Source organism: Phyllostomus hastatus, unplaced genomic scaffold (assembly GCF_019186645.2).
Source record: "Phyllostomus hastatus isolate PE091 unplaced genomic scaffold, TTU_PhHast_1.1 phas_contig_346, whole genome shotgun sequence".
Lineage (NCBI taxonomy): Eukaryota > Metazoa > Chordata > Mammalia > Chiroptera > Phyllostomidae > Phyllostomus > Phyllostomus hastatus.
This window is the reverse complement of record NW_025333858.1, coordinates 127,376-149,079: the sequence shown is the minus strand read 5'-3', so window position 1 is coordinate 149,079 and position 21,704 is coordinate 127,376. Positions and strand designations below refer to the sequence as shown.

The following is a 21,704-nucleotide window of genomic DNA, read 5'->3' as shown; positions in this document are numbered from 1 at the left end:
GTTTCTCTCCCTCTCTTTCTCCCTCCCTTCCCCTCTAAAAATAAATAAATAAAATCTTAAAAAAAAAGAAATACAATTGATTTTTGGATTATTGCATATTGGCCTTGTATCCTACAACCTTGCTCAATTTACTTAGTAATTTTTTTTTAAGAATCTAGGAAATCTGTGGATATCCTGAACATTTAATCACAGAAGAATGGGAGTTGGGCTGAGGTAGAGTAGAAGAAAGTAACTAGTTGGAAATAAAGGATAATTAAGAGGCAGTGATAAAGCTGCACAAGTGTTAGTGGGAAAGAAACCTGTGTCTCAGGAAGACATCTCCCTCCCCCGCTGCCATTCTCCAACAACAGTATAAAGGAAGGGCCAAAACAGGACTGTGCAGGGGCTAGAAGTGGAGGATGGCGGCTCATCCTAGGGGCCAAGGGAACAGGTAATGTTCCTTGGTTATCAGATTGGTCCCAGGAAAGCCAATTGCACAAAGGTGATAGAAAGTATGTTCACACATAATACAACATCAAGTACAAGCTCATGCCCTACACGGCCCTCCTGTACTTACAAAGCCCCGTGTATACTGATTCAGGCTATCCATAGCTGCAACCTTTGATAATTCTTCCTTCACATACTCAGGTGGGGAGATATCTGGAAGGCCTTGGCCAAGATTCACAACAGAGGGGTCTGCAGCCAACTTGGTAAATTCAATCCTAAGATAAAAAAAATACTAATATTAATAGGCACTATAATTACAACACTACCTTTTTATACTTCATAATTTAATTATAAAGCTGCAAAAATAAGGCCTGCTGTAGTCCAACAGATTAAAAAAAACATGAGTTATCAAACAAAAATTTTACCATCTACAAAATGACTTCACTTAATGAAATGAGAGATGAACAAATAATGCTTCGTACAAATCTCAATTCTGTGACACCCAAATTTTAATCATAGATTTTTTTTCTCAGTCACACCAGCCCTGGTATGTTCTCTAATGGACTGTTAGAGACGGAAGCTAATAGCAAGAGATTCGAAGGTAAGTTCCATGACGGCATCAGCCAAACTTTGTCTTTCCTCTGCCTATTTCCCATGACTAGCACAGGGCTCGGCACATTTGCTCAATGAACAAATCAGAGGATGGATCATTCCATTGGAATGGAAGTTATCCTTCCATTTCCATTTAATGAATGAATTAAAATAAGGTGATTTGTTGATAGACCACAGACAAGGCTAAAAATTCCCCAGTCTGGATAGAACAATGTGCAGGACAAAAAACTCGCCACATGACTACTGCTGGTTCTCAGGTACTCACCACACGTTACTGTCAAGGCCTTCAATTCGTTTGGCATTTTTAAATTTCAAAGACATTCTCTGAAAGGTATAAATATTAAAAGAGTGTTTAAATTTCTTTAATCAAAGTTCAAAAATGCCAGAAAATCATGGGTAACTCTTCACCCTATTGTTGACCTGGAAAAAAAAACCAGCACCATAAATGTAGATGCTAGGCTTCAATAAAAAAATTCTGAAGAGGAATTCATCTCCTACCTACTGTGCCAAGGAATGCTTTTTCTTATAAATTTTAGATGTTTATCTTTCTCACATAAGAACCAAAAATATCATCCTCGTTTTAAAAAAAATAAATCAATTTAAAGACCTGAAATGTACCAAAGAGAATAATAATCATTAAAAAGTTTTAAAACAATATTTTGAGTCTGAATGTCATTTTATGTAAGATTTACTAACAGTTTCTCCTATGGAATACAGGAAGCACTCAACAAATGCTTTTAAAAACCACTTAATAAGGGGTTTCAAATAATGACAGTAATAGTAACAATAATAATAGCTAATATAATTGAATACTAGGCATGTACCAGGCACAGTTCTATGTGTTTTTACATAATTTACTCACATAGTATTCACAACTCCACATATGAGAAAATGAGGTACAGAGAAGAAAAAGATCACATAACTTTACACATCTGCCCAAATTTAGAAAAGCTAGTTACATTTAAACCCAACTGGATACAGCTCAGGATTTGAACCCAGGCAGTCTGATTCGAGAACACATACTCAGGACTATTCATAACAAGACCTTGTAAAAATATTTATTAGAATACTGCTTCTTAAAAAAATTTGTATCCGACATTAGATAAGTTCTACTTAACATTAAGCAGGCTAGGGAACATCACAGAAAAACACTCAAGGTCAAAATTATAGTACAGCATACAATTTTTTAGATTTTTAGATTCTAGAATTAAGTTTATATTATCTTGCAAAAGGATTGAATTAGCTTTGAGTTCATGTTAACAAGCTGCTGGAAATAAAAAATATGATTGGCAGTGTATTTGTAAAGATTACCCTAATAGAATATTAAAGTAATTTTAATTCAATTTGTGGGGAAGATAATGATAATGGTTATTAAATAGATCATTGTTCTCATTCTATTCCCAATAATGAAGCCAAGAAAAATACCTTTTTACTCTCATGTTTTTAATCTTTGAAGCTCCAGTGAGGTAAATCACATGCAAATTCTCCAGAGGTTAATGTGCCTTCCAGAACAGCATTATGATTAAGTACCCACTGGAACATGATGCTATTCTAGAGACTATAATTATAAAACTAAAATGTCCCAGAATGATAGATAGAAAAAGACAGTTTAACAATTGTCCTTTGCCATCTCTAAAAAATGTTTAAAACTTAATGATTCACTCAGTACGTGACTATAAACACAAAGTACAGATTCATATATTAAAAAAGTAAGCACTGTCTGCAGCAGATAATTTTGACATAAAGTCTAATTTTAATTCAACTATTTAGATAATTGAGGGCAAACGCCTTCTCAGAGTTAATTTTCTTTAGAATGTGTGGCGAGAACAGCCTCCTCTCGCTACTCTCCCTACGTCCACTTCTTCCCAACTCCATGCCTCAACTATTGCCATAGTTCAAATATTCCGTTTTCTCTCACTTCCATAGCTCCACATGTGATCACTCATCTACCCAAACTGGTCTTTCCATGCCAATGTTTCTCCACATCTTTTTCATCAGTGCCCCCCACCCAAGGAGATAGTTTAGATGTTTGTTCTAACCATCTCCCCTACTTCCTCACTGAGTATTAAGGAATACGATTTTGTCATATAGAGTTGAACTCTGCATGGTCACAACATTGTAATAGCTAAGGTTTATTTCACCTGTCAGGCACCAATTTTCTCTCCCTTTGGGGCAATAATATCCCTGTGGAGAATACATGCTCTATACTCAGTCTAATCCCTTGTCCCCACTACCCCATCCTTGTACTTAGCCAATAACTCCTATTCCACCTGCCACCTTCAGTTCCCAAATTAGACTTATTTCCTCCAGAAAGCCTTCTCTGACACCCCAAGTCAAGGTTAGGCACTCCTACTATTAAATGGAGTACTTCCCAGGATCTACTACATAACACTGTAACTTTTCTGCTTGTCTGTATCCTTCTTTAGACTGTAAGTTCTATGAGAATTATTGCTAGATTGTTCACTGATGGGGGTATGTATTAATCAGATTTCTCTAGAGAAACAGAATCAACAGGTCTGTCTGGAAAAAGTTCAACCACTGATAATATAACGAGAACAGTTTGTGCAACATTGATGTAACCTGGCAGCCAAGGAGAGCGGACTGGAATATGCATGTGTGAACAATGACAACTTCACTGTACTACTTAATGGGAGTGGTATTTGCTGTTGAGTGATCATGTGTACTGTGTGGCCATCACATTCAAAATGACTGAGTGAGTAGAGCAATGAGTCTGCATCAAATTTAGCATTAAGCTTGAACATTCTTCTGTGGAAACTATTTGGATGATTGCAGAAGGTCACAGCTGTGGGCAACTGGTGATTGGCAGCTTCATCACAACAACATGCACACACATGCATCACGTCTTGTGCAGTTTTTTGGCAAAACATCAAATCACCCAGGTGATTCAGCCCCCCACAGCCAAGATTTGGCATCCTGCAACTTCTGGCTTTTCCCAAAACTAAAATCACCTTTGAAAGGAAGTGATTTCAGATCGTTGATGAGATTCAGGAAAATATGATGGGGCAGCTGATGGTGATTGGGAGAACTGTGTGAGGTCCCAAAGTGCCTACTTTGAAGGGGACTGAGACATTACTGTCCTACATACAATGTTTCTTGTATCTTGCATCTCCTTCAATAAATGTCTCTATTTTTCATATTACATGGCTGGATATCTTCTGGACAAACCTATGGGTTCTGTGTCTCTAGAAAACCAATACTAAGAAATTGGTTTATGCAATTTGTGGGGATTGGCAAGTTCAAAGTCTGCTGAACAGTCTTGCAGGTTGGGGATCCAAAGAGGAGTTGAGGCTGCAGCTTGAGTCTGAAGGGTAACTGCAGGTGGAATTCCTTCTTCCTGGGGGGTGGAGGAGCAGACCTCAGTGTTTTGTGTCTTAAGGCCCTTCAACTGATTGGATCAGGCCCACCACATTATGGAAGGTAATCTGCTTTACTCAAAGTCTGCTGATTTAAATGTTAATTTCCTCTGAAAAATACCTTCACAGAGACATATAACTGGTGTTTGAACAAATCTCTGGGTGCTGTGGCCTAGCTAATTTGACACATAAAATTAACTGTTACAGTGCCATCATAGTCCTATGCCTGCCACATAGCATTTTCAATAAGTATCTAATAAATGAATGAAAAACCCATACATTAGGAGTGAGCTTATGGTGTTCCTTAGCTTCAATTAGGTACTTAGAGTGTCAGTTAGTTTAAGTTAATTCTTGTTTCAGTAACAAAGGACCCCAAGGTTGTGGTGGCTTAAGACCATAAAGATTTATTTCTTTTTTCATGTACACATACACGAAGGTCAGCTGCTGCTCTGTTCCATGTCACTGTCACTCTGACACAGGTTGATGAAATAGCCTCTATCTGCAGTACTGCCAGTTTGATAGCAGAGGGAATAAAATTCTTACATTCTGCTCAGAGGTACACACATTACGTCTACTCACATTTTATTGGCCAAAGCAATTTCATGACTAACCCTGACACCAACATGGCAGAAATGAAGTCTGGAGTTATCATGAGATTGGTAGTTGTGGTGGATTAAACTGTATCTCCTGCAAAATTCATATATTAATGTCTTAACACCAGTATATTAGTACGTGACTCATTTGGACATAGGTTCGTTGCAGTTGTTATAAACTGAGGTCATTAGGGTAGACCCTAACCCAGTGTGACTGATGTCCTTCCAGAAAGGGGAGATTTGGAGACTGACTGGCACACAGGGACAGTGCCCCATGAAGGTGAAGGTGGGGAGCAAGGTGATGCTTCTACAAATCATGTGACACCAAAGATTGCCAGCAAACCACCAGAAGCAAGTGGAGAGGCAAAGAACAGAGTCTTCTTTACATTCCTCAGAAAGAGCCAACTCTGCCCAACACCTTGATCTTGGATGTCTAGCCTCCAAAGCAGTGAGTTAAAAAATTTCTGTTGTTTAAGCCACTTAGTCTGAGATGCTTTGTTAAGGAAGCCTGATGAAGCTAATACAGTGGTAAAAATGTGTAAGACACCCCATAATGTCAAAGACATCAAGATCTACCAGTAGGTGCAAACACAGCCTAAGAATTACTTTCCAGAGTAAATCCAATATTAGGAAATTAAACCTGGAATCCTGTGGGGAATTAATTACGAGCCCCAGCTATATGATAGAATATCCATAAGGCCTGTATAATTTATGGACTAGATAATTCCATGAAGTGGATTCTGTTCCCAGACTAATACCTGGCATATACATACAGTTCTGCCATGTTATAAATACAAAGTGCCAGTGAAACAACAAGCATTTTTGGTGGTGGTGGAGGGGGAGCTGAAACGCGCAGTTCTGTAAAATCAGCACTAGATGCCAATCTTGGCAGACGTGAGGAAACCTTGTTGTTACCAAGTCTTTAACTGTTCGCTGCAATGGTGCTGGAATGAGGAAGCTTGGAATGAAGAAAAAATATTACCTATTCTTTATGACCCGAGCACACTAGAGTTTACCTTATGTATATTTTGAGGGCCCTGCCTATAAAATCTGATGCATTCAGGTAAAATAGAACAGGTGTATGAAGTCTTCTCAAATGGCAGGTTGAAGTTGGGGAAATCAAGGCTGTCCATATCCAGGAAGAAGTGTTGGGAACCGCCCTGACTGGTATTAGAAGCTGAAACCCCCCGCCTAGCTAAGGCTAAGGGAACGCCCTTGGAACCGTGAGCCGGCAAGGAGACAAAAGCTTATCTTCCTGGCAGGAATGCTGTTTCTGCTGCTGAACCCCAAAAAGCTTGGTCGGTTAGCCAAAGACGGGTAAGATTCCCCATGGGGGGAACAACCCAAGCCAGGCACGATCACTTTGGGGAGGCCCCCCAAAAGAAGGACTTGGGGGGGCTGCAGCAAAAGGGGGGTGATGGACCCTCACTCCTCGGCTTTGACAAAGTCTAAGTTCTCAGCTTCCGGAAGAAAATCTCCTTATCTCTTGGTGGCCTTAGTTCCCACGCTCCACCTAAGCCTGAAACAATGACAGGGGAAGTACAGCTCGGTACTGGGAAGTGCGGATTTCCCGGGGTGATCAGGCCTAAGAAAGAACATGTAAATTACTGTGAAACCTTCTTTGTTCAAGAATGCTCTCAGTTGAATGAGGAGGGTCTTAGGAGGAAGCTAGTTTGTTCCTCAGCCTTACAGCTCTTTGACCCCCAACTCAATAGACCGGCAGAGTTCTTTGTTTTCTACTTTACCCCCCCCTAATGAGTACTGTACTTTACCTGAATTATTATGCAGGATGAGCCTAATAAAAGCAGGTATGGACGGTGGATCAGCGCGCTCCCCCACTAGGGGGGGTGGCCATTTCGTCCCCTACTTCCCCACAGACACTAGTTTGTCTCTGTGCATGTTGTTATTTCTCGCGTGTTTATTGTCCAGCCATCCACAGTGTTCCGTGGTCACTGCTGGCCGGTGACCCACGCGCAACAGCTGGCGCCCAACGTGGGGCAGCGATTCGGGACCACAGAGGTGGGATCCCCGCTCGAGACCACTTGGAACCAGCGGCTACGAGCCGTCGCTGTGGACAACGCATCAACTTCGGGTGGATTTGCGCGCTAACAGCCCAGGTAAGGGCTGACGACCCCGAACTCTTTCTCGGGCATGTCGTGGGATGCGTTGAATTTTCAGGGAAGTAGGTCTTTCTTTTCTAGGTCGTTTCTCTCTTCGCGACCGCCTATAATTGGGTAAATAGTAATTTAATTCTCAAGTTTGAAAAAAACAAACGATTTGCCTTGAAAAAAGTAATCAGGTGATTTATTTTGGCCAATTAAAAGTAAATAAAAGTAAGCTTTTTTCTTTAAAAAAAAAGGAAGGAAGGTAAACATAGGTTGTAACTTAACTAAAGGGCAGAAATCTTTTCTGCGTATATTACAACAAGTTCTTAAAGAAGCAAAGTATAAGAAAGTATAACAAAGTATAACAAAGTATAAGAAAGAAAAGCATCTGGTTCAGTTTTTGCAATCTATAAGAAAATATTGTCCTTCGTTTCCTGATAGAGGGACATTAGACATTGATGTTTGGGAAAAAGTGGGTGAAAGGTTGAAATCTTTGCAAAACAGTGGTATATCTATTGGTGTACACACCTTTGTAACCTGGAGGCTTGTCAGGGATTCTCTCGAGTTCATTTGGGACAAAGAAAACAGAGCTAGACTGTTGAGGAGGAATCTGATTCTGACAGTGAAACGGTGTGCAAATTGAGTGAGCAGATCACGGAGGCCCCACCTTCACCCCCACAGAGAAGGATGGATTTTGCTCTGTATCTGCTCTGAAAAGGAAATTGAGGATTCCAGGGAAGGTTGAAACTTCACACTCTAGGAATGTAAATGGGAAACTGTAAAGATAAATGGAAAAGTAAATGTTTTAGGAAAGAAGTTATGTGATGTTAGTTAATAATTGAAGGTATAAGGCATGGAAATGCAATCTTGGTGAATATCAGAAAGGGGTATGAAAGAAAAGATTAGAAGGTTTGTGAATGTTTCAGAAAGTCTGTGGAAGTAAATGTTTTAAGAAAGAATTATGTGGTGTGTGTTAGTAATGGAAGGTCTAAGGCATGGAGATACAATCTTGGTGGATATCAGAAAGTGTATGAAAAAGAATAGAGAGTTTGTGAATGTTGCAGAGGGTCTGTGGAAGTAAAAGTTTTAAGAAGCCTGGTAGATATCAGAAGGAAAAGGATTTTCCTTCACACTTTATATTTTTCTCCCTACCTGATCCCTCCAGAATTTGGCATTCTAAAGGAGTAAGTAATGACATAAGGCTTTCTTTGCATAAATCTAACAAGACCAGTCGTTAATAGTGGTTATGATTTAATTGTGTCTTCCAACTCTTTCCAAATCTGTTATCTCCAGAATATGACCAGAAAATGAATGAATCCAAATGGCATTATAGCATTTAACAATGCACTGCTCTCCTTATGAGTCCGACAGTTTGTTAACACCTGGTTGCACTTATTGTTTAATCAATGCTACTTCAGAATTAGTCCAACAGGCGCAAATAGATCAGGAGATCCTGACCCGCCTTTCTGCAGTTGAATCAGCACTGGACTGGATTGGCGAACGCCAGGACGCTCTCGTGATTCGTCAACACCTAACCTGTGACCCTGGTTTCTCCAGACTGTGTGTCACACCACTACAGTGGAATTCCAGCCAACATAATTGGACTGATATACAACATCGCTTGAGGGGAGCTTTCTCCACTAACTTAAAAGGACAAATTGATAAATTGCAGTTGGAGTTACATCATCAGCTGCAGGACATTCAACGTTTAACCAAACAGGACATTTTTTCGAGCCCTTAATGAAAATATTAATTGGCTGAATCCTAAAACATGGTTTGATGGAATTAATTTGAGAATTTGGGTTTTTGGAGCTGCTGGTTGTTTACTGATTGTGATATTGATTTGTGTACTTCGGTGTATTTGCAAATTGTTTTCCCAGGGTCGTATCAGAGACCAGCAAGTAGCCACCTTTATGGAACCCTTAGCAGTCCTAACTGAAAACAAGGGAGAAGGTATGAGAAACCACTCTGGCAGGGCGTAAAATTAAAACTCAACACCCATGTAAGAAAGTAGGTGATGAGTCGGTGCGCAGAACTGCACCTGTTAAGAAATCCTCTCGTAAGAAGTCAGGCTTGCATTATGCTCAAACTGCCATGTGATTTGCCTTTCCTGATATCTATGTAATTTCTCACAAAGATGGAAATGTAATCAGACCTATTACTTTTGTTTTTTCCCTTTAATATGTTTTCTTGCACTGAATTTAGAAATTTAGGTATTCACCACCCATAGAATTTAGTTTCTGCTTTATATTTCTATTATTGCCTTATGATGTATGTAGATGTTGCTTTTCTTCTGATTTGCATTCGAAAAACAGCAAAAGTAGGTTTCACAGGCTTAACAACCACAATTGATTTTAAAAACTAAAAAAGGGGGATATGTTGGGAACCGCCCTGACTGGTATTAGAAGCTGAAACCCCCGCCTAGCTAAGGCTAAGGGAACGCCCTTGGAACCGTGAGCCGGCAAGGAGACAAAAGCTTATCTTTCTGGCAGGAATGCTGTTTCTGCTGCTGAACCCCAAAAAGCTTGGTCGGTTAGCCAAAGACGGGTAAGATTCCCCACGGGGGAACAACCCAAGCCAGGCACGATCACTTTGGGAGGCCCCCCAAAAGAAGGACTTGGGGGGGCTGCAGCAAAAGGGGGGTGATGGACCCTCACTCCTCGGCTTTGACAAAGTCTGAGTTCTCAGCTTCCGGAAGAAAATCTCCTTATCTCTTGGTGGCCTTAGTTCCCACGCTCCACCTAAGCCTGAAACAATGACGGGGAAGCACAGCTCGGTACTGGGAAGTGCGGATTTCCCCAGGGGTGATCAGGCCTAAGAAAGAACATGTAAATTACTGTGAAACCTTCTTTGTTCAAGAATGCTCTCAGTTGAATGAGGAGGGTCTTAGGAGGAAGCTAGTTTGTTCCTCAGCCTTACAGCTCTTTGACCCCCAACTCAATAGACCGGCAGAGTTCTTTGTTTTCTATATGAGTGCTGTACTTTACCTGAATTATTATGCAGGATGAGCCTAATAAAAGCAGGTATGGACGGTGGATCAGCGCGCTCCCCACTAGGGGGGGTGGCCATTTCGTCCCTACTTCCCCACAGAAACTAGTTTGTCTCTGTGCATGCTGTTATTTCTCGCGTGTTTATTGTCCAGCCATCCACAGTGTTCCGTGGTCACTGCTGGCCGGTGACCCACGCGCAACAAAGAAGGAGCCATGAGTCAAGTATAAGAAAGACAGAATGCAAGAAAAGTCCAGAAACAGAAATAACATAGCTAATGGTTAGTGAGGTGACAGTAGTAATCAGGAGTGAGGCCGCAGCAGAAAGCAAGCACCCATGTCATGGGGGACCACTTTAATGTGGCGCCTGGCTGCTGGTGTAGTCAAAACATCTATTATCTTTTAGCTCTAAGAATTAAGTATTTATAGTTGTAATCACTTATTTTTTTTAAATATTTTGCCTGTTCTCTTAAAAAGTATCATAAACATTTTATGAATTTTCTTAGTCATAAAATTTTCACTGTTAATTGGTAGGTAGTATTTCAGGTGGACCATGTACCACACTTGCTCCTCCATTCTCCTGTTGTTGGGGCATTTGTTCTTCCCAGAGTTTTGCAATTGCAGGTCGTGTGTATCTACTGTGCATTTAATTACACGGTGCCTGCTCTGTTCCCTTTGTTCTACAGTTTGATGTGGACAGGGAATGCCCTGTTGTAACACAAGTACTAATTACCACAAGAAAGATGACACAGATGTTCAATATTATAGTCATCTAGTTCAATCTAAATTAACCAAACATGATAACTTTTGACTTACTTCTATGCAATTTTATATTAATATATAATGTAAGACACATATATTTTCTTAGCCATAAAATTTTTCATTTTTTAATTGGTAGGTAATATTTCAGGTTCATCATGTATCATATATATATATATGTGTGTGCACACATGTGTGTGAGTATATGTATATATACATAATCAAACTTTATACAGAGAGATTTTTTTCTCTCTCCTTTCATTCCTTAGCACTGATATGACTTCCTAAAGTCTATTTGCTTAAATACAGACCTATTAAAAAAACAACTTTGTGCCTCTTCCCCTTTGCAAGATAATTTATTGATACATTACCAGTTTGAAAGTCTGCTAGAAATTTGAGAGCTCACCAACCTGACTGAAAAGAAACTGTTATACTCTTTCCCAGCTTTGAGGATGAGAAACAGACACTTGCATACATGCCGTTGAAGCTCCACAGCAATATTAATCAGATCTCTTAGTTGCACAGACAGAAACTCAATCTGATAACAGTTTATGAGAAAAAGAGGAATCTATTGGATAGTTCACACAACCATGAGAAAGCGTCAAAGCCAGGCTCAAGGGTAACTGAAACCAGAAGCTGAACCTCACCAGGGCTGTGCTTCATCCATGTGTCTACCCAGTGTCAGTCTGTTGCTTTTCTGCACATGAGCTTGAACAGTTACACCTCCCAATTTCACCGCCATAGAGGGCCCCAGAGTGGCTTTTTCTGGTCACCCAACTCCCTTCTCCCTAGCAGCATCATGAGTTTTCACATTCTTCTCTACTTAATTATTCTTATGATACTCACTACTATTTCATATTATTTATTTTTACCTGTTAATTATGTCTCTGACTAAAATGAAAAACTCAGAAAACAAGGACTTATCTTGTTCAGTGCTATGTCTCTACTACCTAAAATGGTATAAGGCTGGTAATATGTTCAAAAGCATTTTCTGAACACATGAAGGCAATCCTCATTTTGAATGACGTCAGTGGCACACGGGTTCTAATCCATCATGTGCAGTGCTTCAGAGTATGTACTTGAAACACAAATCAGGGGATGCTCCTGTCTTGCTCTAAAATCTTCAGTGGCTCTCCTTAATCTATGGAAGGTAATTCAAATTTCAACCTGGTATTTAAGGCCCCTTAATTTATTTCCAGCCTTCACTCCCACCATGCCATCTGTTCCCTCAAATATGGTGATTCAATAGCTTAGGACTCCTTGCTATTTTCTCAATGCATTCAGCATATTTCTGTTTCCCATGCTTTTATTCAAGTTCTTTCCTTGTTTGATATGATCTTCTCCACGATCCCTACTGTGGCAGGCTCAGAAATGACTTCCCCAAAGCTACCACATCCTAGTCCCCAGAACCTGTGAATGGCAACATATATATCATTATAGCCTTGCAGATATGACTACGGATCTTGAGATAGGGAGATAGTTTTGAACTATGCAGATAGGCCCTAAATTTACTCACGGGGATACTTACAAGAGGGAGATTAAGCACACAGAGGAGAAAGACATGTGAAGATGGAGCAGAGAGAGATTTAAAGATGCTGGCCACGAAGATGGGAGTAAGGTGGCCTTATGCCAAGGAATATCAGCAGCCACCAGAGGCTGGGAAAGACAAGGAACAAATTCTCCCCTAGAACCTCAGGAGGAAGTGTGGTCCTACTGATACCTTGATGTTGCCCGAGTGATGCCACTTTTGGATTCTGGCCTTCAGAGCTGTGAGAGAATAGATTTTTGTTGTAGTAAAGCATCAAGTTGGTAGTAATTTGTTACAGCAGCCACAGGAAAGTAATACATCTACCTGTGTAATATTTAAACACAATCTACCTGACAGGATATAACTTAGACCGGATTTCTAAGAAATGTTTTCAGATACCCTCTTATGATTAACCATTTCTTTCCCTATTCTCCCCCTCCATTTCTTTCCCTATTCTCCCCCTAGACCTCTCTTCTTTGGACAATTTCTATGGTATATGTATCTATGTCTTTTCTAAATTTTTCTCTTAGAACCTGAACTTTGTTTCATTCCTTATAGCTTACATATTGCCTAGAAAGAAAGTATATGTACATCTCTGGGTCCATCTACATCTTTATATCAGTATATTACGTTCTCAATAAAAATATATATATTGAGTTAACAATAATTTTGCTTAGGGAGATACTTTGTATTTGTAAAGACATTAACAGTATGGCTCAAAAAATTACTACTAAATGCTTCCAAAATACATTTCTTTTTCAGTAAATTAGAGATAAAAATAGTACTTACAATATAGGACAGTTACACAAGGTAAATGCTCAAAGAGTGCTTATTGTTTGACTTTAAAGACCTATACAATCTGATATGACATTACAGAAAACCAGAAAAAGCCACTCCAAAATATGCTATTTTGACAGAAGGGTCAGTTTGAGTTGAAGGCAACTGAGAAGAAATAGATGTACAAAAAAACCCTCTCTGCTCTCGCCCCCTCTACCAGAGGGACAGGGACGTCCCTGTTGAGACAGTGCTGGAGCACCAGAGGAGTCTACATAACAGACAGCCCTCATCTTTCCATTCCGAAGCCCCCTTTTCCTTTGCTTCATCACTTCTCTACAAATGTATTGTTCTTTGTCAGAATGCCACTAACCATCCCTTTGAGTTACTCGTCACTGAGTTCTACTGTGTGTATGCACCCAGGCACATGTTAATAGTATATAATAGGGGTAAAACCACTTTACTCTTGTTAATCTGACTTTTGTCAGTCTAATTTGCAGGGCCTCAGCCAGAAAACCCAGGAGGGTGGAGGTAAAAGTTGTATTTGTTCCTCCCCTACAATATCATCAGTGGCTCAAATATCTCCTAAATAGTGAACCACAGACCAGGAGAAAGTATTTACAACACCTCCACCTTACAAAAGATTTATTTAGAATATACTCGTAGAAAGAACTTTTACAACTCAATGAGGCAAAAAATCCAGTTCCAAATGGGCAAAACACCTGATAGCCACTGCTCAGACCAGGAATGGCCAAGAGGCACATGGAAGATGCCCAACATCATCAGTCATCAGGGAGATGCAAATTAAAGCCACAATGAGGTACCACTAGAAACCCATCAGAATGGCTAAATTATGGATACTGAGTGTTGGCAAGGACAAGGGGCAGCTAGAACTCTTATACATTTGTAATGGGAGTGTAAAATGGTAAAACCACCTTGGAAAACTGCTTCACAGTTACTTGAAAATTAAACATAGATCTACCACACAACCCAACTGTTCCTCCATTAGGTATTTACCCAAGAGAAATGAACACCCATGTCCACACAGTGGCTTGTCCAGAAGTATTCATAACAGCCTTTATTCACAGTAGTTCAAAACTGGAAGTAATTCAAAAGTCCATCAATAGATGAATGGATAAATAAATAAGTAGTATATCCATACAAACAAAAAGGAATTACTGATACATCAAAACATGGATGAATTTAAAAAGCATTATGCAAGTGAAAAAAACCATAAACAAGTAGAGGTACTACATGACCCTATTTATATAATTTTTTAAAAAGCAAACTAATCCATGGTGATGAAGAGCAAATAAACTGAGTGAAGGATGGACTGCAAAGGGACCTGATAAACTTTTAAAGGTGATGGGAAAGTTCTGTGACCGTAGTGGTGGACTCATGGTGTAATCACTGAGTGTTACACTCTGAACGGATATAGTTTACTGTTCCTTGATAAAGCTGATGTTAAAAAACTGCCAGGAGGATCCAAGATGGCAGAAGAGTAGGTGGAAGTTACATTTCCTTCTTCCCAGGACCAAACTGGAATTACAACTAAAATATAGAGCAATCAATTTGAATAACCAACTAAAGACTAGCTGAAGCGAAGTTTTATAACCAAGGATTTATAGAAGCCACCATACTGAGACTGGTAGGAAGGGTGGAGATACAAAAAGGGCTGGCCCCACTCCCATGCGTGGTAGCAGAGACTCTGGAGGGATAGCTTAGCTGCAAAGATTCCTGCTAAGTAGCATGGGGTTTCAGCCCCCAAACCAGGCTCTTCAACCCAGAGCACTGAAGCTGGGAACAGGTACGCCCACATAACATCTGGCTGTGAAAATCAGTGGGGATTCTGTCTGCCAGGGAGAGACAGAAAATCTGCTAGAGACACAGGTACCCTCCTAAAGGGCCAGAGCACAAAATCTCATTTGCAGCCACTCATCATGGGCTCCAGTGGAGGAAAGGCAGAGTAGACTAGAGTCGTGTGAGGACAGACCAGGGTTTGTGGCTCTGGGGAGAGACCTGGGGGCACAGCCACTGAGACCTCTACCCTGAGTCACATTGCTGTACCACACATGCCCTATTTCTTGGGTGGAGCAATCTCTTCCTTAAACTATCAGCCTGGGGGAATGCAATAGCTCCACCCCCTGAACTCCCTGTCACCCCACACTACAGAGTTCACACCCTGCTGAGGAGTCAGCTGCCTAGGCAGGGGTAAAGAGATCCTGGCAGACTCAAGGATGTCAGTGACTGAGTTGTGTGGATCTCAGACAGGGGCCATTCCTCCCTCCTTCCCCCAAGGCTGACCAGCACTCCCCCTCAAAGGAGATCCAGTATCCCCACCCTCCCAACCAAGTGGCCCCAAGCTGCTGAGCTCAGGCTTCTGGCAGAAGCTGGGATAGACTGAGCTATGTGGCTCTAGGGACGAGGGCCATTTTCCCCTCACTCGCTTGACTGGTACAGAGCCCTCCTGCCTCATGGCCAAATTTTGGTCTGTTTCAGCCTGATAAACTCTGCTAGCCTCACCCTGATTACTCCTGGAGACCGTGCACAACAATAGTGGTATACGAGCACCCAGTGGGTGGCAGCTAAACTTAGTATACCTTGGGATATTTGCTGAGTAGCCTCAAACACAGCACTGGCATCAAGTTTGAACCTGTATAGATCTGGTGAACACTGCTCACTCCTATCTGGTGACTCACTAAGAGTACACCTCATGCAAGTAGAGTACCGCCAGAGGCTCTTCAGTGACTGAGCCTAACAGGCAGCCAGTAGACAGAGGTAGGCAGAAGCAAATCTCAGGGTTCCTTGAAAGTTTTGCTGATCTGCCCCTAGGGCAGTTGCTAGTAAAGCCTATCCTTGGTGTGCAGCTTGATCTTTGCTGGGACACCCTCAAGCCCAGTAGACAGCTACAAACTGTGAACTACTTTGTAGCTCCAAACAGGTTGCCCAGCTCCAGTCACAGGCAGTGTCTGACATTGGCCTACACAAGAGTCCCTTCCAAGAGGACCCAGAACAAACACATCCAGTGGCCAGCTTCAGACACCATCAGATCAGAATCAAATTAGCTTCACAAGCAGCATATCCAAAGGAAGATCTCAGTAAACACCAGACCCAGCTGAGGCAAATTCTGCTCCATGTGGTCAGCACCTGCACAGCAGCTCACGCTGTGTGGTTGGGGTTGATCCTTATAGTCACACAAGGGAAATTCCTGGAGTACCCAACATAGATGATCAAGGAGATTGCACCACTGGGTCCCACAAAACACTTCCTACGTAAGGCTACCCTACCAAGACTGGGAATCATAGTAGATCTACCTAATATATGGAAATAAACACAAAGAGGCAGCCAAAATGGAGAGATAAAGAAACACGCCCCACACAACAGAACTGGAGCAATCTCCAGAAAAAAGAGCTGAATGAAATGGAGGCAAAGTTTACCAGATAGATACTTCAAAAGAAAGGATGCTCAAGGAACTTAGTAGGAACTACAAGGAACTTAGTAAGAACTACAGCTTCATAATAAAAGACATAGGAACCAGTCAGTGAAGAATACAGTATCTGAAATGATGGCTACACTAGAAGGAATAAACAATAGGGTAGATGAAGCAGAGGACTGAACCAGCAATTTGATAGACACGGTAGCAGAACACAGCCAATCACAGCAGCAAAAAGGGAAAGATAATTTTAACAAATGAGGATAGTTTGAAGGACTCTGGGGACAACATAAAGTGTACCAACATCCACATCCTAGGGGTTTTATAAGGAGAAGAGCAAAGGATCGAGAAACTATTTGAAGAAATGGTGACTGAGAACCTCCCTAACCTGGTGAAGGAAAATGACACACAAATCTTGCAAGTGCAGAGAGTCCCAAACAAGACAAACCAACAGAGGCCTACATCAAGACACATCATAATTAAAAGGTCAAAAGATAAAGACAGAATTCTAAAAGAAAGAGAAAGACAGTTACCTACAAGGGAGCTCCCATAAGGCTGCCAGTTGATTTCTCAACAGAACCATTTTAGGCCACAGAGAACTGGTAAGAAAAATTCTGAGTGATGAAAAGCAAGAATCTACAACCAAGACTACTTTACTCAGAATGGTTATCAATTAAAATTGAAGAAGAAATTAAGAGATTCCCAGACAAGCAAAAGCTAAAGGAATTTGTTACTATCAAACCAGTATCACAAGAAAGTTTAAAGGGTATTCTTTAAGAAGAAGAAAAAAGAAAACAATACAGAGGAACATAGTTAAAAGAATAAAATGGCAAAAAACACCTACCTACCAATAATCACTTTAAATGTAAATGGTTTAAATAATTTAATCAAAAGACATAGGGTAGCTGAATGGATTAAAAAAGATGCACATATAGGCTTTCTACATGAGACCCATCTCAGAACAAAAGATACGCACAGACTGAAAGTAAAGGAATAGAAAAAGACATTTAATGCAAATGGAAAGGAAAGAAAAAGCTGGAGAAGCAATATTTATATCAGACAAACCTTTAATACAAAGGCTATAGTAAGAGACAAAGAAGGACATGGCATAATGATAAAGGGAACAATCCAACAAGAGGATATAACACTTGCAACCATTTATGCACTCAATACAGGAACACCTAAATCTATAAAAATTCTTGATGGACATAAAGGGAGAGATCAACAGTAATACAGTCATAGTAGGGGAATTTAACACCCCATTGACATGAATGGATAGATCTTTCAGACAGAAAATCAATAAGGAAACAACAGTCTTAAATGATACACTAGATCAGATGGATTTAATTGATATATTCAGATCATTTCACACCAAAGCAAAATATAAACTGTTTTCAAGTGCACATGGATAGACCACATGTTATGACACAAAATAAGTCTCAATAAATTTAAAATGATTGAAATCACATCAAGCATCTTCTCTGACCACAATGGCATGAAACTGGAAATCAATCACACAAAAAAAACCCTGAAAACATACAAAGATATGGAGGCTAAATAATATGTTATTAAACAATGAATGGGTTAACAACAATATCAAGAAAGAAATCAAAAGATATATTTGAAACAAATGAAAATAAGAACACAACAACAGGGGAAGCGGTCAGAGAAGCACCGTTAGGACAGCCTCGCCCGGGGCGCCTGCCCGGTGCCTCTCAAAGCAGCGTCCAGGCCCCTGCCACCGTCCAGGGCTAGCTGGTGCCCTCTGGAGTGGCTGTGAGCGATGTGGGGTCTGGAAGAGACTTGGACAGTTAGTCAGGACGGGAAAATGGCGGCTTTGATCTAGGCAGTGTTTTCCTCAGCTTCTGTGAAGAGGAGGGAAACTCACCGATGGGTGGAGAAACAGAGCAAGTTGACTAGGTTACCGAATCACTTTGAAAGCAGGACATCAAAAATTATCGTGATCATGGAAAAACCAGACAGTAAGGAGACTTCTTCAAGACAAAAGGGGCCCAGGGATCAGTGCGGGGACTAGGGGTGTGCAGTCTCCAGGCCCGGTGCTCCGGGGTCTCCCTCAGGGCTCCCAGGAGAGGGGAGTCACTGCTCCCTCCCCCAAATACGGGGGTGAGCAACTTCAGGGGAGAACGTGTTGCTAGAAGGAACAGATTGGCCAGTTGGACTGGGAAAAAATCACCCAGGGACTATGAACACCCACCCAGAGACGGGGGAGAAGTGAGAGCCTCTAGCCTACAGGACCAGGGGCAGCCTGGAAGAGCGCCCGCACCCCCTAGCCCGGTGGAAGTGCAGATCGGCGAAGAGCACAGAGTCGGGCCGAGCTCGGCTCACGCCCCATAGGGAGGCCTGAATCTCGCACCGTGATCCCAGGAGGGACGTGGCGCTTGGTGCATTCATACAGTAGTGGCTCAGAAATTTCCAGCCAGCCCGACTGGGGGAGCCGGAAAAGATGCCAACACCCAGTCGGAGTGCGGTTCGGAGGGGACCACGGAGCTGGAAAGGGCTCAACTTGCGCACCATCAGGAAGACTGTCTCGCGCTCGCTGTGAACCTGGAAGGGGTGCGGCGAGACGCTTAGGGCAATCCTAGACCCCATATTTCAAAAGTTTGGGGAAGGGGTGCACCCTTTTATGATTCCCAGGAAGGGCGCAGTGAATCCCAAAATGTCGCAGATGCCTCCTGAGATCATAGAGCTGGAATCCTGCAGGACCCTGAAGTCCGGAAGAACGTGGAAGTGAGATCCAGAGAGCCAGTGTGTTCGGGAACGCCCAGGGTACCTGACAGACTTGCTGAGATTTGGGCTGGGAGAGAGGGAAGCATTTCAAAGGTCCCTCAGCCAGCTGAATCCACCAAGATCAGAAAAACTGGTCTGGACAGTTAGAAACCAACAAGAGGTTTGTTTGTTTGTTTGTTTGTTTGTTTGTTTGTATTTTCTCTCTCTTTTTTTGTTTGGTTTGGTTTGGTTTGGTTTGGTTTGGTTTTTGTGGCTGTTGTTAGTTGATTGATTTTATCTTGTGTTTTATGTGACATTTTATTTTTCAATTCTTATTATTTTTATCTCGCAATCCCTTGTTTCTTTTCCACTCATCCTAATATTATTCTTTCCACTCCAAATTTCTCTCCTGCATTACATCTTCTGCTTTTCTTTCCTTTTTTCTTTCCTTTTTTTTAAATGTTGCAAGTTACTGTAAATTTGTATTATCTTTTTCTCACTTTTCCGACATTTTTTATTTTAATAATATTTTGGTATTCTTTTTTCTTTCTGTATAATCTTCATTGCTTGGCTGGTTATACTGTCATTTGATAGGTTCCCCCCTGGTATCTCAGTCACAAGGTGTTGATAAGTTACTATCCTTCATCTGTGTTCCATTAATACACCTCTCAAGGTTCTATACCCTTTATTCTTGTTATCTAGACCTCATCAATTCTGCCACAAGACTGTCACTTTACGATTACTGTTGGTAAGGCCTAGTCTATACAATTGTAAATACTTCTCAATACCCCTACCTGATCTCACCCCACTTTGCAATTTTCTGAACTATACTATTGTGGGGTTGTCTCTATTCTTTTACACACTACTCCTATTTATTAATCTTTATTCCAACCCTACCTTAGAATCTGACCTCCCACAGCCTCACAGCTTTCTAGATCGAACTAGCAATCCTCTCATCCCCAATAAGAGTCTTACCTTCTTTCCACCCTTTCTAAAACGTGGATAGTGGGGTGGAGGATCACGGTTAACACTATGAGGAGCCAAAGGATAACTCATCTCTTCTCTACTGGCTGCTAATGTAAATATCATAGTATACTGTCTTGCTGTCTTAAACCATTTTGCCTTATTTCTCCAACTGATCACAAAAAAGAGTAGGGGGAAGCTGTGAACACCAGGATACATGAAGGAGATTGCACCACTGAATCTCACAAATATTCAACCACAGAAGTTGACACCATAATTACAGGGAATCAGAACAGATCAAATTAACAAACAAGAAGAAAAAAAGAAGAAACACACAAACAATGAGAAAACAAACAAACAACCCCCCAACTGAAGGGAAATGAGGAAGCCTCAGGAAAAATGCTAAATGAAATAGAGGCAACTCAACTATCAGATAGTGAGTTCAAAACAATGATTATCAGGAAGTTCAATGAACTCACATTGAGCTTTCAGAAATTAGAGGGAAATTACATCAATCTCACTGCAAACTATATAAACATGAAAAAGGAAATAGAAACTCTCAACAAAGGTCAAGAGGAAATGAAGAATACAATTTCTGAACTGAAGAACACAGTAGAAGGAATGAAAAGCAGGATTGATGAAGCAGAAGATAGGATTAGCGAGCTGGAGGACAAAGTAGAAAACAACATCCAGAAGGAGCAAGAAAAGGAAAAGAGGCTCAGAAAGAATGAAGAGGGATTAAGAGAAATGCAAGACAATATGAAACGTAATAATATCCGTATAATAGGGATACCAGAAGGAGAAGAAGAAGAGCAAGGGATCGAAAACCTAGTTGAACAAGTAATGAGGGAGAACTTCCCTAATTTGATGAGAGAAAAAGTCACACAAATCCAGGAAACACAGAGAGTCCCAATTAAGAGGAACCCAAAGAGGCCCACCTCAAGACACATCATAATTAAAATGGCAAAATTTCAAGACAAAGAGAGAATCTTAAAGGCAGCAAGGGAGAAAAAGGAAGTAACATACAAAGGATCCCCAATAAGGCTAACAGCTGACTTCTCAATGGAAACACTTCAAGCCAGAAGAGAATGGCAAGAAATACTCCAGGTAATGAGAACCAGAGGTCTGCAACCAAGGTTACTATATCCAGCAAGGCTCTCGATCAAGATAGAAGGCCAAATAAGGCCAGACAAAAGAAGTCTAAAAGAATACACCTCCACCAAACCAGCTCTGCAAGAGATCCTAAAGGGACTGCTTTAAGGAAGGGAAGGAAAAGAGAGAGAGACAGGAACACACGTACATAAAGTACAATGAATAAGTACCTATCAATAATAACCTTAAATGTAAATGGATTAAATGCTCCAATCAAAAGACATAGAATAGCTGAATGGATAAGAAAAAATGACCCACATATCTGCTGTCT

General features: G+C 41.0%; 1 protein-coding gene across 1 annotated transcript in view; it reads right to left on the bottom strand.

Moving 5' to 3' along the window:
• Nucleotides 1-21,704, bottom strand: part of LOC123820364 (kynurenine--oxoglutarate transaminase 3-like) — a 45,295-nt gene that overhangs the window by 9,288 nt on the left and 14,303 nt on the right. The window contains exons 3-4 of the mRNA XM_045841056.1: nucleotides 1,304-1,362; nucleotides 557-701 (exon numbers count right to left, since the gene is read on the bottom strand). Coding sequence (XP_045697012.1) covers nucleotides 557-701; nucleotides 1,304-1,362 — 204 coding nt within the window. The remainder of the gene's footprint in view (nucleotides 1-556; nucleotides 702-1,303; nucleotides 1,363-21,704) is intronic.